General features: G+C 42.3%; 1 protein-coding gene across 2 annotated transcripts in view; it reads left to right on the top strand.

Moving 5' to 3' along the window:
- tiam1a (TIAM Rac1 associated GEF 1a) overlaps positions 1–16,598 on the top strand; it is a 100,681-nt gene that overhangs the window by 61,457 nt on the left and 22,626 nt on the right. For both annotated transcript variants that reach the window (XM_034683105.1, XM_034683106.1), the window contains 9 exons: positions 35–259; positions 1,750–1,935; positions 5,775–5,921; positions 6,258–6,332; positions 9,341–9,511; positions 12,338–12,442; positions 13,402–13,483; positions 13,769–13,855; positions 16,138–16,350. In XM_034683105.1, the coding sequence (XP_034538996.1) occupies positions 35–259; positions 1,750–1,935; positions 5,775–5,921; positions 6,258–6,332; positions 9,341–9,511; positions 12,338–12,442; positions 13,402–13,483; positions 13,769–13,855; positions 16,138–16,350 (1,291 nt within the window). The remainder of the gene's footprint in view (positions 1–34; positions 260–1,749; positions 1,936–5,774; positions 5,922–6,257; positions 6,333–9,340; positions 9,512–12,337; positions 12,443–13,401; positions 13,484–13,768; positions 13,856–16,137; positions 16,351–16,598) is intronic.

The raw sequence follows: 16,598 nt of genomic DNA on the forward strand, positions 1-16,598 counted from the left end.
AAGTCCCTCATTATTTTCCCCCTTGTTCTTTCAGACGTCAGGCCAGACCGAACTGGAGAACTGGATCACAGCCATCCACTCCGCATGTGCCACCGCTCTGGCTCGGCAGCATCACAGGGAGGACACAGTGCGACTCCTGCGAACTGAGATCCGCAAGCTTGAGCAGAAGATCGACATGGACGAGAAGATGAAGAAGATGGGAGACATGCAGCTGTCTACTGTCACTGACGGCAAGAAGAGGAAGACCATTCTGGAGCAGGTATGAAAGAAGTCGAATAGATCAAAGCTTCTGTTTATATGTGAATGAAAAGCAAGTAGGAAGACGGAGGCATCAGAAATAACACAAAAGACATAAGAGGAAGTCTTTTTTAGATTTAAACTGCAAGTTCCAACATGTGATGCTGATAGGAACTGCATTTGTGAACACATATGTTGAACACCCTGCTGAGTGACTGCAGCCTTCAGTTGAATGAAACACCTTAGGGTCTCCACAGATGCACATCTTTGTACCTTTGAACTGCACTGCATGCTCTCACGCTGAAACCGGCGCACTAAATCACCTCCCCACATGTCGTCATCCTGACAAACGTTCTCAAGAAGCCCTCGTAAAGACAGATGCTTTCAAATGTTCAGACTGGAGCTCATTATAAACACATCCAAGCGTAGCCGTGCAGAGTATTTCTACCACATGTTGAAACCCATGCGATGCAAACATTAGCAAGCAGGTGAACTCCGAATATCTCTTGCTAATCCTTCCTAACTTGATGGATGTTTTGAAACAAGTCGCAGCTGGATTTTCAAAGCTACTCTTACATAAGACTCGTTCCCTTTCAGTCAGTCTTTAGCTTTTTCTTTTTCAAAGAATCTGTGCATGTCTGGAGCTGGATGTCAACGCAGGATTGCATGTAAACATAGCATGAGAGTTGAAGAATGTGCACAAAAACACAAAAGGCCTCTTGTTTGAGCAAGCCGCCCTGTCTTTGTGTGTGTGTGTGTGTGTGTGTGTGTGTGTGTGTGTGTGTGTGTGTGTGTGTGTGGCATATGGCTGATAGTCAAAAATGTGTGGAAAAAATACATAAAAGCACCAGGAGGTAGTTAATCTTAATCATGCAGAACATTTCCCTTTTTTAAGAAACGCAGGTTTTTGATTGCCGTCTATAAAGTCACATTACGTAAAGTTGACGGATCAAAGCAGTAAAGCGGCTGACATGTAAGTGGTTGATTGTATCATTGTCTGACTCCTTTTAAGATCAGTATCTGGAACTACTTTAATCCCCAAATGTATAAATAAACAGGCCTGGGAGCTACGCTGAACTAAAGAGTGAAAGGAAAAGCACTTGCTTTCATTTCGTCCTGGAACAAACAGGTAAAATGAGGAAGCAGAGCAATTTGGTTAAGTCCAGATTGTGTTTCATTTCAAGTATCGGCCTTTGTGTGTTTGTGTGTGTGTGTGTGTGTGTGTGTCACTGTGTTCCACCTCCCACGGCCCACCCTGTGATACATAACACATAGCACAGCAGGTCGAGGACTGGTAGGGCTTGTGTTGGTGAGTAATACCTCTCTACAGGGACTGCAGAACTCCCACATCTCACTCCTCCTGAAATGATCAAAAACAGCCTAATAGAGGATCTTTTCATGCATATTCCGTCCTCTTCTGTGTTGATGACTGTGTGTGGTTTTTCTTCAGCAGCCAAATCTGCAGCACTTTAATAGATGCTAACTTTCCACCCTTGTTTCCCTCTCTGTTAGATCTTCCTGTGGGAGCAGAACTTGGAGCGGTTTCACATAGATCTGTTCCGCTGTCGATGCTACCTGGCCAGTCTGCAGGGCGGCGAACCTCCGAACCCCAAACGCCTGCTGGGTTTCGCTTCCCGTCCCACGAAGCTGGCCATGGGACGACTGGGCATCTTCTCTGTGTCTTCCTTCCATGCATTGGTAGGATTATAAAAAACCCACACACCCGCTTTAAAACATCACACACATTTTCAACACTCTTCTCTGACAACTCAATTCCAAAACTGTGATTTTACACCACAACTCAAATCCTGTCCTGCGTGTCTCTACATGCTCAATCACGTTGCGTGAGAGGTTCCCAATTCCTGACCCTCAATACCAGCCCGGCTTGTAAAGTGGGTGTGTGTATCTGGCAGTGTGAGCATCTTGTCACATACTGTACGCCTACTGAATGCAAGAATTTTTGGCTTGCCTGACTAATGTGCAAACAGAAAGGCGATGCGTGTAGCCCGAGGATAAAACTAACTAAAATGTAAGAACAATTACATAAGAGCGAGCGGAAAACGAGGAGGATAAATAATGAACCCTGTATCAGATTAGCACAGTAGCTGCTATGTAAGACTTTTTCAGAAATCTTTGGTACAAATTTATAGATTTGATATTTGTTGAGTCATCGGCTCTCAAAACTAACTAAATGTTTCATCCTGAACTCGACCACACTCAAAAAAAGCAACATGGGTGTCTGTTTTATCAACATACAGTAAGTACAACATGTAGCTTCTATTATATTAATTCATGTTTAGTGATTAATCATTTTTAATTCATGTAGTTTTAACACGACATGCAAAATCCTTAAAACTACAAGATTGCTTTATGTCAGCACAACCTAAAGGGTTTAGGTTGGAATCCCATCTGCAGTACCTCTCCAGAGCAGAAGTGGGAGTAACTTGCAACATCTGTGGTGGAGAAATGTCTTAATCAGTAAGCACTTATTTTAAAGGTTACCAAGTCAAGATCCATATTTTTTGTTTGTCATTGTTTGCCTTCTCTGGGGATTAGAGTTATATTCCAACAAACCCAGTATGTTTTGTGGTCTTTATCCAAACTTCACACCAACTGGGGGTAAACTAAGTTGGCACGTTTAAACTGCTAAATGTAAACATTCTTGATTAGGGATAGACCGATTATCGACCAGGCTGATTATATTCAGCATTTTGACGAATATCGGCATCTGCCTTTTTTTTTAAATCCGACGGCCGATATGAGATCAATTTAAAACTGGGTTCTTTTGGCTCTGATGCAGCCACGCCTCTCTGTCTGCTGTCACTACTTTGTCTCCAGCATTGTCCCACCCACAGCACTATCTGATTGGTTGCACGCAGAGCCACAGCACGGGTAACAGCCAATCAGCCAATGAGAAACTGCAGGGAGAAATGGAACGCAGGCTAGGCTACCGTTTCTGCAGACGGTGTCATGTCTGCCACGTGATTTAGCAAATTTTGAAAGATTCCAACCCGAGCACTCACTTCTGTTTTGGTGTACGCTCCACTTGGATTTTTTCAGCACTTTAATTTGCCACCAGAAAGTCAGTTCATGAGTATGAACTGATGCATGAATATCGGCTCCAAATATCGGTTATCGGCCACCTTGACCAGTAATGATCGGTATTGGTATCAGCCCTGAAAACATAATATCGGTCTATCTCTGTTCTTGATATGTCAAATGTCAAAATTGTCTTATTTTCTCAATAGTTACTATTTTAGAGGTTATTCTCACATGATAAAAAGGTTTGTCTCACAGTTCAAATCATTTCTAATGATTGAACATACGATCACACAGTGGTGCAGTGGGTAGCGCTGTTGCCTCAAAGTCAGAAGGTTCTGGGTTCGAGTCAGGTGCCTTTCTGTGTGGAGTTTGCATGTTCTCCTTGTGCATGTGTGGGTTCTCTCCGGTTACTCTGGCTTCCTCGCACAGTCCAAAAACATGCTCACCAGGTTAATTGGTCTCTCTAAATTGCCCGTAGGTATGTGTGTGCGTGAATAGTTGTCTTCCTTCTGCCTTTTAGTGGAATTAGAAGTTTAATTAGGTGGAAATTCTTTCCATAATTTTATTACGTTCACCCAACAAATTATTTCTTTGAGTGCAGACGAGGCTTTGTAGCTCCTTTAAAGCCTGAAAAGGACAGTTAGCCAACTTCAGCCAAATTAAAGTAAATATACTTCATGCTTTAAGTAATGAATTCCTCTGTGCACGGGACAAGATTGTCCGTTTCTTGGGTTTATTTTTTTTGCAGACATTTCAAAGCTCTCAAATCAGAGGTCCAATTAATAACCAGTAATGCTAACAGTCGCAGCATTATCATTGCTTTCTATTGATGCTGCTTTTTCCAGGTTTAGATTGACTCTGGTTGTGTTTTATAAAATAAACTTTATTCACAACTTTAACAATTTTAAACAAAAAACAAACAATTCATCCTCACTTCAGAGAACTGTTCCATTGAATCCCTCCACTGACCTGAATCTCCTTATTAGGATGTCTAAATTCAAGAAGACAGATACCTGCTCACATTAAAATACCTGCACCACACTCACTGTCATCACCTATCACATTCAGATCATTGTCTCCGTGCGTGATGTTGACTGTTTTAGCCTGTGGCTAGCAGCCAGATCATGAGCTCAGGGCTCTGCACCGTGTCACCTCGAGCCTTTCAAGAATGTACAGAATGAAAAGTTTGTGAGGATGGAATGATATATATGCTGCTGTGGAAACAAAGAGCAGAAACAATATTTCTGTAGAGCAGTCCATCACACACACATACACATACACACGCACACACATATACACACACACACGTAGACATCAGAGGTTTTTTTTTGTGATTGGTGAATCAATACGAACTCTGTTAGTAAGCTGACATCCCTGAGGCACTTTCCCACAAACAGGCTTAACACTCTCTGCTCTGTTGACCCCCCCCCCCCCCCCCCCCCCCCCCTCCTTTTACTGCCTACACCCTCACTTCCTTCGTCTCTCTCTGCGTTTCCTGCTTTATCTCCCAGTCTCTCCTTCTCCTCCTCTGTCTTCACATATTTTCTCCTCTCTGTTTCACTCCATTGCTGTTTTTCCATATTCTTTCTCCCCAAGTTCAATATTATACCCTCTCCTCCCCTTTTTCTGAATTGCAGAATTGAATAAGTCAAAGACTACTTTAAATGTGCATATTTCTGAGGACATTTTTATATTTGCTTTGCATAATGGGATGGAAATATGAATTTAAAAGTGAGTTACATTCACAGGATGAAGAGAAGAACATGGTGATTAATTAATGAAATGCTTGAACTTATATATAAACCATTTTACATTCCCTTTAACTGTCCTCTTGTTAAACTGTCAGCTTTTTGCATCAGTCAAATCTTTCTTTTCTTTCTTGATTCCTTCAATATTTTCATCAAGTTGTATAACTCATGATCAAAAGTGTGATATCAATTCAGAAGCCTGTGATCGGCCTCTTGTGTGCAGCTTACATAAGAAGACTCCTGAAGACAGTTTGACCTATTATGTTTGACGTGTGTTTGTCTCATGAGCAGTGACGGGTGAGGACACCAATAAGCACACACCCACACACACCAGTACAGTATGTGCATACAACGTACATACATGTGCATTGGAGTATGTGTCCGTGGGCCATGTAGTGAGTCAGAGCTGCTCTCATAGCTCAGTGGTTCACTGTGAATTAACCTAGAAATGCCAGGAGTGGTTTCTCGTTCAATGTGTGGAGGGTCACAGAAAGACATGAGAGGTTGAAAGTGTTCAGTGGGAGCCGTTAGTATCTTGCAGTGCAGCTGGGAATATGTTTTATGTGTTGGTTTGTTTGCATGCCTGAGTGTAAGGAGTGACTCAGACAACCGCAGACATCCACTGTTGTCAAACATCTGTAGTCTCTCCCTTTCTTTACATCTTCTGTCTTCATTCCTTTGTTATAGAACTCCTTAATGAAGGTTTTTCCATTGGGTTGATGTTTTCTGTGACTTTCTCTTTCCCAGGTGTCAGCACGAACAGAAAGCAACCTCAGGAAGCGAAACCAGGCCGTGCCTCGGACTTTCAGTAAACGCAGGAGCCGGTTCTCCTCCCTGTGGGGGCTCGACACCACCTCAAAGAGGAAGACAGCGGGACATCCTTCAATCAACCAGGTTTCTACTGCCTCACACTTTTATAGCGACATCGCCAAAAGGATACCGTCACCGTCAGGCAGAAACCTTGTATCTCCAAACCCACTACTTTCCACACTGCATAAGATTCCACCAGAAGCTTTTTTTTATATTTGCATGCATCTGTTCTATTTTTGAAAGTCTACTAACAGACATAAAGGAAAATCAATAGCATTGATTAATGGAAGAGAAAACACTGTTGAATATGCAAATACAAGGTTTCTGCCCCACAGCAATGATATGTTGGGAGATAAACGTTCAGTCTGGCTCAGGTTTAATCAGATGTAAAAGCTTAAATTGTTCTTTGTGTGGTTGCAGGTGTTTGTTGATGGGATGGAGCAAACAAGGAAGCCTCTGGAGCGCATGTTTGAAGACTCTACCAGTGAGAAATCTGTAAGTCAGACATCTTTACTGCACTGAAGCACCATTACTGTACAAATGTTCCTATATTTCAAGAACCAAAACAGACTGGTGTCCTCATTTTCAAAAGTTGGTCCTTTTATATTTGCATTCCTTTGAAGTTCACAAAGCCAAACAATCAATCAATCAATCAATCAATCTTTATTTATATAGTACCAAATCCCAACAAACATTATCTCAAGACGCTTTTACAAACATAGCAGGTCTAGACCGTACTCTATGTTATCTTATTAACAAAGACTCAACATCAAGAAAGGATAACACTCTTATCTTATCTCATCTTAATCCACCATGAGCAGAGAACTTTGCAGTATTTAGCAAGTTACAGCTGCAAGGACAAACTTCCTTTAACAGGCAAAAACCTCGAGCAGAACCAGACTCATGTTAGACAGTCATCTGCCTCGACCGAACATGGTCCAAAACAATTCAGGAATGCTTATCAGAGCATAATCAGGGCACAAAAATACTGTCAGATTTACAGTCATATTCTGCCTAAGGCTAAACTCCCCTTATTCTTACTACAGCATTCACTACAAAGACCCGGAGCTCCTGTAGCTGTAGGCTTATTCCTCATTATTGTTGCCTTTCTGATAGCTTATACATGAAACTAACTGGAGCATCTGATGAACCTTTGTACTGGTATAACAGGTTACAGTTGCCTTTAGACCCGAAGGCTAGCTTCATCTCTTATTTCTCCACCTCCTTGTACTTAACTGAGATCTATTTGGTGCTGCAGCTCCTCTGAGAAAGGCACAAAAACGCAGAGACCTTCTGCATCACTAAGCATTTCTTTGAGGTCATTCCAAGCTCATGCAAAAATGTTTTCAGACATCCACTTCCCTTCTGGCTGAAGAGTGAAATGAGAAATTTTGTAGACTATGAAAATTTAAAAGGCTCAGCGTGTTGTTTTTTTCCTCAATGCCATCAGGTACATTTTGAATTTATTTGTGTTGGATAAACCTTTTTTATATGTCTTCTTCCTCATAGACTCTTAGCTTTGCTCCGGCCCCCTTTTCTTTCTCTTCCCACTGCTCTATGTCACAACCTCATATAATACCTTTGTTTTTTCTTCTATACCTTCCTGGCTTGTCAAAAGCTATTTTCAGATCAGTGTCGGCACATTCTCATTTTCTTCTTCTCATTCCCTCCCAGCCATTCCAGCTCTATCAGCGTCATAGTGTATCGACTGGAGGGATATTTCTGTCAGCTAATCCCACTGAGACAAATTTGATTTGATATGTTCAGATCATTAGCTTTCTGATGTTTCAACAAATTACGCCGACGTTTGCTTCCAAAGGAGCGGGCGGCTTCACACCATCTGTGCTCCAGTGTGTCTCTGTTGTATTGACCACAATTTAGAGACAATTGTGAATAATGAATAATAACTTCAAAGGGAAAAATAGATTAACCAAGGCTGTCATAGGACTGTAGGTTTCCAGTAGTCCTGATCACAGCCTGGTAAGTGATACCTTAATATGAACTGTGAGGAGAAATGTCCAATTACCCATGGGTTGTGCAAGGACAAGCAAAGAGGCTCCATATTTTATAAGGGCTGGTAAAAGGCAAGCAGAGATGAGAAAGAGCGAGGGGGAAGAGAGAGCCTCTGTCTGAACTTAGAGAAGAGAAGAAAACTCTGCAGCAGTAACCTACTCTGACTGCAGGGTCCCCCAGTGGCACCATGGGAGATTGATTTCCTTCCACCCACGCCTCTGCTTCTGCTGGCAGGGTATGGGGATGACATTAAAGAAATGCATTGCATGCAACATGCTTCAGTTGGTTGTAAAACAGAGCTGGAAATGCTGCATCAGAAGCAGGGAGCATCTTCAGCAAATTTGTTCCAAGTGTTCACATCTGATGGCTTTGCCTCTGTTTGTTCTGGGGAATCCCACTGATGGCATGAAAAAAAAGAGGGGAGAAATCGAGTTTAGTGATCTGCCTAGGACCCCCCAACCCCCTCTAGCAAAGGCATCTTGGTTGGGCCAGGAGGGGAGCCAGATGGTGCCGAGCAGAGCTGGGGAGTTCAGGGAGTTGGGGGGAGGTACTAGTTGTTGCCCCCCCGGTCTGTTGTCTGTCTGTGAAAATGTGTGTTTTTCTTTATCACTGTGGGATTTTCTGCACATATGAGGGTATGCATTTGTTACAACAATGTGCCTTTGCTCATACTTTACCCCCTCTATCTTCTTCTGTGTTTGAATTTCACTCAAACCAGCACACATATTCAAACACACACACTCATGGATCTTCATCAAGTTCGTCTAAACAGGGACCACCGGGCCAGATTGTTAACAGTCAGCAGATTGTGCGGTGCAAAATGAAAGATGGGGAGGAGGGATATGATGCTGCAACACAGACAGAGGAAAAGGGGCACCAGAAGGAGAGGGAACGATTAGTGGGGGGAGGATGAAAGAATAAACGAGTGTGTGGATGCTGTTACCTGAAAGGAGGAGATAAGGTATCAGTGACAGACAGCGTGAGGTCGAGTAGAAAAGAGGAGCATGACAGACTCTGAGCAGAGAGCCCGACATGCCTGCCAGATTGTAAGAGGTCAGACTGATGGGTTGAAAGGTTACAGATTATAGTTTGGACAGAATGCACTCACACATGAGGCTGCAAAAGCACAAACATACTGTATGTAACACACACCTACGCAGGGAGACAATTATATCAGCCGGCTCTCATCAACAAAAATGAATTAGATTTTGTAATCAGATCTCCTGCTGCTTTCAGGGCCGGCCTCCATCATATTAGTCCAATCAGATGAAGCAAATCTGTGTTTTTTTCAGTTAACAAGATGGGAAATAATCCGGATTTAGGCAGATTATTGCCTGATTTCAGATTTCTCATTTAGGATAACAAAATCGAGGGACTAAAAGGTTTTTGAGATTACACTGAATTTATTATGAGGTGCCTTCTGTTTTCACACACAAGGGCTGCTCAAAGATGCATAAACCTCCTGTGTTGTTTGTGTGTTGGATTTTCAGAAAGAGAGAGAGGACTCAGTGAAAAGTCTTTCTCAGCAAAACGTAGAGAGCGACATCTGGGTTCCTGATTACCTGACTCCCTCCTGGGTGTGTCTGCCAAACAATCAACCTGTCCTGGCCATCGTACAGCCTGGAGAGACGACACTGGAGGTCCTGTGCGCCGTCTGCAAGGTGAGCCATCTGCAATAGCTGGGCAAAGCATGACATTACAGGAGACTGTTTGCTACAAGTGTGCTGCACACAACACAGATATTTACAGACCAAAACACTGTGAGGGGGGGATTCACCAAGAATGGATTGTGGCCGCTAATAGTACCAAGAATTGCACATCACTTTCTCCCACTATCCATGTCATCTCAAGGTTGAATTAACAAAGCAAATTGCTCTAATGATATTCAGACACAAATGCCCACAAAGCAGCTCTGTGCAATTTGCTCCAGTTTTGCGTCTGATTATGAATGACATGAGCTGTAGGCATCTCCACTCGGTGCTGCACAGAGCTGCGCTGTGCACTCTCATCCTGAACTCTAAATCTTATCAACATATATGATGAGCTGAATGGAGAGGGAAAGTCCTTACTTGGAGTCGAGTCATGATAGATGTGATACAGATTTCACAGTTTAAGTAATATTAACAGATTTAATGTACAGATTTATAATTGCTAGGTCATCCAGAGGTGGATTTGTTGTCATGATCACTGAAGAGTTTGAGGGTGACAACACTTATAAATATTGCAGCGCGGTTACCACCAGCTCAACGTCACTCAGACGTTAATCTATCACTCTAACTGTGCATGGCTGTTAGCGCCACTGTTAGTGCATTAGGTGTTATTTGCAATGAGGGTAATTTGCATAGAAATGGGCATATATTTCTCATTTAAATATATGCAAACAGCACCGGCGCACACTGACAATTAATTATTCTGCAGCGCAGTTTGTGGTGCATTTAACTCTTTGCACATGCTTGCATAAATTAAAGAAAGTCTTATTGGCTCATAGGTAAGTAAGTAAGTAAGTAAGTAGAAAAAGAAAAACATTAAAAGGCAAAACAGAGATTGCAATTTGAATACAAAAACATTACATAACAACAGACAGATTAAACAAAGGCAAGTCCAAACAGATAGGTCTTCAACTGCTTTTTAAACCTGTCAACAGTGTCCACAGTTCTCAGTATCAGAGTTTAGGACCAACAACCTGGAAAGCACAGTCTCCTTTAGTTTTTAACCTGGTATGAGGCACAACCAATAAACTTTCATCAGAGGACCTAACACTTCTGCTGGAGTTATATGGCTTCAGCAGACCCCTGATTTAGACTGGAGCCTGACGATTGAGCGCTCTGTACACAACAAGTATTTTAAACTGGATTCTACATTTAACTGGAGGCCAGTGTAAAGATATGAGGGACAGGTTTGGTGGGCAGAAAAGTGCATCAGGCCCTGCGTGTTGGTTTAACAGTTTTAGAGTGACAGGTAGCTTATTACATTTTTTTTCCTACATGATTTTTATTGGAAAACAACATTAGATATATGCCAAGCACAAAGTACACATCTGTATCCAAAATGGTTTAGTACAGGGATTTTTGTGTGCCAGAACAAAACAAGAAAATAACACCTTCCTCTGATCCTCTACCTGTTCCACACTGTCGGAAAGAGACAGAAATGCAAAAGCAAACTTGCAAAACGAATGAAAAAAAGTCATAAAATTGATAAGGGTTGAAAGAAAAATGAAAAAAAATATTTTAAAGTGTGAGACAAGTAAATATGAAGAGTACTCAAGACTCTCTTTAGTGAGTGAATGCATGGAAGGATTTTTTAAAGCACAGGGAGATATCATTACTGATATTTGAATTAACAAGCTGCCATGGTTTATAAGAAAACTGGCAGATGAGTCTCATAGAGGATATCTCACCTTTCCCTAAAACAGAAATGAACTGATTTAGCTAGGAGAACATTAAAGGAAGAGTAGAGCTTTGCATCTGTAACAGAATTTAGTTTTAGTGTATTGAACTCTAAAGCAAAAATGGAAACAGTCTGGTAAACATGCGAATAATTCATTTTAACAGCTTTGTCAAACACATGCAATCATGAGGAACAGGTCTCCTGAAACGGCACGCAGCTCTGTCAGAAAGAGTTTAGAATACCAGAAGTGGTTGCATAAGCAAAAAATCTCACAGTTTTACAGTGTGTTGACAGCCGAAGACAAGCAAGCATGTAGACGTCAACTTCTTCAAATTTACTTCAGGGTACCAGGAAAACAACACGTATAATGAGATGCAGATTATAAGAGGCTTTCGTCTTCAACACCAATCTGTATATGTATCAGAGAATACCTCAGATGTGACGCTGTGTCTGGTGCTTCTAGGAAAGAAGATAAGTTAACATGGTAGATGTCATCTGTGCTCTTACACAGGCTGTCACCCTTAGTTTTACCCTAAAAATATACACTGTAAACTGTCTCATGCAGTCTTGTCATATTTATTTCCACTTCATCTCCTCCTCTCTCTTGTTGGTCTCACTCAGAGACTCACTGAAATAATGATCCCTAATGAAATGTATACTCTCCACTCATGAGATGGCTAAGACACATATTTAATGCCGATCATCAAGTGTGTGGGCGTTTTTCTGCATGCATGCCATAAACATGTCACAAGGAACTGGAGCATCAAATCCACAGTCCCTTGTGCATTACATGCATGCATATATACATTGATTACATGCATGATTGGACACATACTCTATATACGTCTGTATCCTTTTGTCAGGGGATTTCATGAGCTATATAAGTGAGGTAATAGTAAAGAAGATGGTGTTTTGACAGGTGGATTTAGCACAGTACTCATGTGTTCCACTAAAAGAAAGGCTTGGCATCCATCTCAAGGAAAATAAACCACAAGTAATTGGAGTGATTATGTCTGTCATATTTTGAAAAGAAGGATAAATACGCCGGTTTATGCTGCCAGTTTAAGGTGTTTCCCGTCTTTTTGTTCACTGCCTTCCAGACTCACAACATAGATCCCTCGGGCCACTACCTGCGTTTGAAGGTGTGGATGGACAACCAGACGCTGTTTTATGTTCCCAAACTCGAGGAGGAAATCTCTGATCTGGTGAGGAAACACACACTGAAACATTGTTGTGATAACTGATAATGAAGCCAATGATAACAAAAGGGAATGTCCTGATTTTAGTACCCTGGATACACTCCTAATCTCAATCATTAAAGATGTTACTGCGTGTGAAATACATATTTTTGCTGTTTTTCTGAACTACAGTCCTAGCTGTCCCATTTGGATTATGAGGGCTTCACCTTATCATGAATTCTTTTTTGTTTAATTTCTGATCTTGATGCAAGCTCGTTGCATGTTTTATGACTCGGTTGCAAATTTGATTTGCAGTGCATACAGAATTCCCAGGATGCAAAAGAAGCTTCATCGCATATGCTATAAATTATGCAAAACAGTATTCCAGCTGTATTATGTGCTCTCAGAACTCCACTCATTTGTGTTTGTACTTTTACTATTCATAAAACAATCACTCTCATTGAAAGAAGACCCCACCCTCCACATTATTCAGCCACCGTAAACCCCAAAACGTATTCTCTTTGTGACGGCTCTTTGTAGGTTATACGCTGAACTCTGCCTCAAAGCAAAGTCATTGTATAACTCGCTCATTTTCTTCAAGAGGGCTTTTATCTCCCTGCTTTGATCAGTGACTCATTTCACCCTCTTTCATCCTTACTCTATGATATGACATTATTATTTCTCCACAGTGAAGCCCATTACACACAGCAGACTTCTGTTCCTGTCTGTTGCTTCATACACACAGCTGTGTCTCCGCTCTCGCCCCTGCTGGGGAGGTCAAAACCTCGTCCATGCACCCACTCGCTCCTTAGACTCGACCTGGATTGTGACCCCACAACTTTCACATGTGATTGCTCTGTTAAGGAGCCTGAATAAAACATGAATCCTTCCATAAGACTGATAACATGACCTTGACTTTCTCAGTCGGACAACACTGCTTTCCTTCCATTTTTCGCCAATTAACTAGACTCTTCTTGTGTTTGCAGCTCTACAAAGAGATTGAGATTTGCCCCAAGGTCACAAAGGTGATCCGCTTCGACAAAGCTGAGTCGTCCACCATCGGATACGGTATGCTGGTCTCTGACCAAACCCCTTTTTGAAGCAGATAGCAGCTAGTTCCTGCAAACTCATAAAGTCTGTATCAAATTGATTTTGTAATAGACTTCATTGAGTCATGCTTTGTTAACGACTAGAGGGGGGTCGCACAGTGTGAGCCCATTTTGCCATTAAGTGGATCTAATCGCTCGGTAGTTATTCAGCAGCACGGCACTCTGTCAAATTGAGATATTTCAAATAAGACTATAAGAACTAATGGCTGGATCTTACTCATTGTCTTCTCATGTATGTCTTTAGGTTTTTCTGTGGCAGTTGTAGACGAGGACGGGATGCAGCAGCTCCATATAACTGAAGTGAAAGCAGAGGGGCTGGCCTCAGCTAAAGGTACATCTTCTTCTTTGTTAACTAAGAAACATGAAGGGTTTAGCTTGCTACATATTTAGCATACCAAAGTTGAATGTAAAAAAAAATCATATCAAACCTGGGTGCAGTTACAACAGAGGCAGTGTAAAGGTATGTGACAGCTGAGCAAATATGTCTTTCTTGAGCTGACACACTTAACACACCTGTTCTAAAAAGCACCTGAAACCCACATGACTTCCTATCAGAGCCCTGTTATGCTGCTGTGTGACTGCATTGTATCCTCTGTTAAGAAAACACAGCTAAATCCCCTTGGTTTAAGAGAGAGGGAGCCAGGTGGCTGAGGACCGAGGAGAGAGGAGAGGGAGAAAGAGATAAGATGGGCACCTTGTCTTGAAAGCTCAAAGGAATATGCAGGGGGGGAGCTGACCCAGCCTCTTTAAATATAGATCAAGATTTAAAAGGCCATCTACTTGAAATGGAGTCCACAGAGAGGTCATTCACAGCTAGCATAGGCCTCCAAAATCACTCTGTCTACATGAAATGAACCAATATCTGAGAAGCAGAAAAACAGAGTGAAATTTATACAGGAGAAAAACACCTTAAATGACTTTATAACCTGTTTTATTCAGCATGTCTGATAGTCTGATGATACCAGCTTCAATATTAAACCTGGCATGATGTGCAAAGACCCGATAAAAAAATGCATCAGGTATGAAATCCCTACTTTGTCCTCCTTCTTGAGAGCAAAGGAGAAAAAGCAGCCGCTCTTTGTCTTCATGTGACCGCTGTATGGAGAGCAGGATGTAAAGAGCAACCCCCATTCAGTGGTCCCTATCTTTAAATGGAGACAAAGATGCATAATAGGTTTGAAAACACATGGCTGCTCTGTAGATACAACACTAATGTATAGAAAATAACATCCCCGCCCCACTGTCGTGCCCCCAGGTCGGACCAAGGTTACTCAAGTGTGAGATTGTGTCCTCCAGTGCATAAGCAATCTAAAAGCCGGCAGCTTAGCAGCCAGAGGATGCTGCTGTACTTTTCCTCAACGCGAGTAGAGACGGAACAGGCTCCCAGACAACACAATGCATCTTTGAGAATCTATATTTTGCTGAATCAGAGTCAGGCAGGACGTTCGTTGGTCAGGGATGTGTCTGTGAGTGCGTGTTTTTTCTGAGCGTGAGGAGGATGAATGGGGACTGAAAGAGATCAAGCTTCCATTTCTGCAGGGCGCACGCAGAAACCAGGCCAGCGCTGGACAAGGAGCCCCAAAGGCTCTTTTTCTCTTTCTCCTTTCTCCCTCACAGTAATTCCTGCTCCCCCTCCCCCTGCAGAAACACACACACACACACATACATGAAGCACACACAGTCATACACACACAGCAGTATATGGCCTGAGGGGTTATCTCTCTCAGTCCAATAAAGACTCTGCTACAGCTGACATTTCACATCCCAGACAAGTAGGTCATAACTTAGGGCTAAATGTGTGCCATGTGTGTCTATATATGTAACTGTATGTGTGCATGCGTTTGTAATAACATTATGAAAGTACTATCCTTCATTGTCTGCTGCTTGTATTACTACATATGATATAGAAAGAGGAAACAAGTGTGACTGTGCTTACAGGACCCCAAACCTTTGTCTCAGTTAATTCTGCAGCCAGGGGCAGGTGACACTGCTGTCAGACTGCTTAAACAGCTGTCACAACCAATCAGGTTTATTGGGAGAGTCTGTCTCCTAATTGGTTAGCTGATTGAGCGCTAATTCTCAATTAGCAGAGCCAGGCACAGGTGGTCAGGGGGAGGAGCTAAGACAGGGAGCCTCAAACTGAAGCAGTGTTTAAGTGAAGTCCATGGTTTCTTCTTCATGGTACATAAATCTTTCTATACATAATGACAGGACAGGAATAGACAGGCGTTGCATCCTCCTTCTTTGACCAATCCCGTCATGTTAGATCAGTAGCTGCCTCAGGCGAACAAGCAGAGATGATGTATTTTTTATGTTTAGGACCACATTAGAGTCCCAACAGAGTCCGCACAGCCAGAGAGCTGCTGACGACGAGTATGGCTGAAAGTTATGTTTGTGTGGGTGATTTGTTCGCATTAAGTTGAGATGACGATGCCCCACAGGAAAGCAAAAGTGCTGGATGGTCATGTGTTGCTTGGACTGACGGATCATCTTTTCACCTACTGTGTGTTGCTTATATTTCTGTCTCTCTTTATGCAAAACATCTCTCAAAATGTAAGCTTTTTAAAGCATGCTCCTGCTGTGTTTGAAATTCCTCCCTTGTTTCTTCTCCAGGTTTGAAAGCTGAAGATGAGATCCTTCTGCTGAATGGCAAACCTGCATCTGCACTCCAAATGGAAGACATGAGGGCTGCGTTTGTCAACCAAGCGCTGACGTTAAGCATTAGCACCCTGCCCCAGCTGGACTCTCGGTTGCTGTGCTTGAGTCCACCTAGACGTTCGGACGGGGACCAAGACCAGACCACAGACATCTTCTCCCAGAGCCAAGGTAAACCTTCCAGCTCATGGGACCAGTTTTTGTTATTTGTCGTCCCCTTGTGAGATCCAAAGTTGAACATTTTGACTGTTTTGTTTTAACTAATCAGTTAAAAAAGAACAGAGAGAATAAAAAGCAGGCATCTGTTCAATCGTACAACAAGGTGCTTCATGTTTGTTCTAAGAGCAGGTGTTTCAATTAAGCCAGATCACAGTTATCCATACTAATCCTTACTGAGATCACTTGATGCCACATTAGGA

The sequence above is a fragment of the Notolabrus celidotus genome, chromosome 5 (genome assembly GCF_009762535.1).
Source record: "Notolabrus celidotus isolate fNotCel1 chromosome 5, fNotCel1.pri, whole genome shotgun sequence".
Classification (NCBI taxonomy): domain Eukaryota; kingdom Metazoa; phylum Chordata; class Actinopteri; order Labriformes; family Labridae; genus Notolabrus; species Notolabrus celidotus.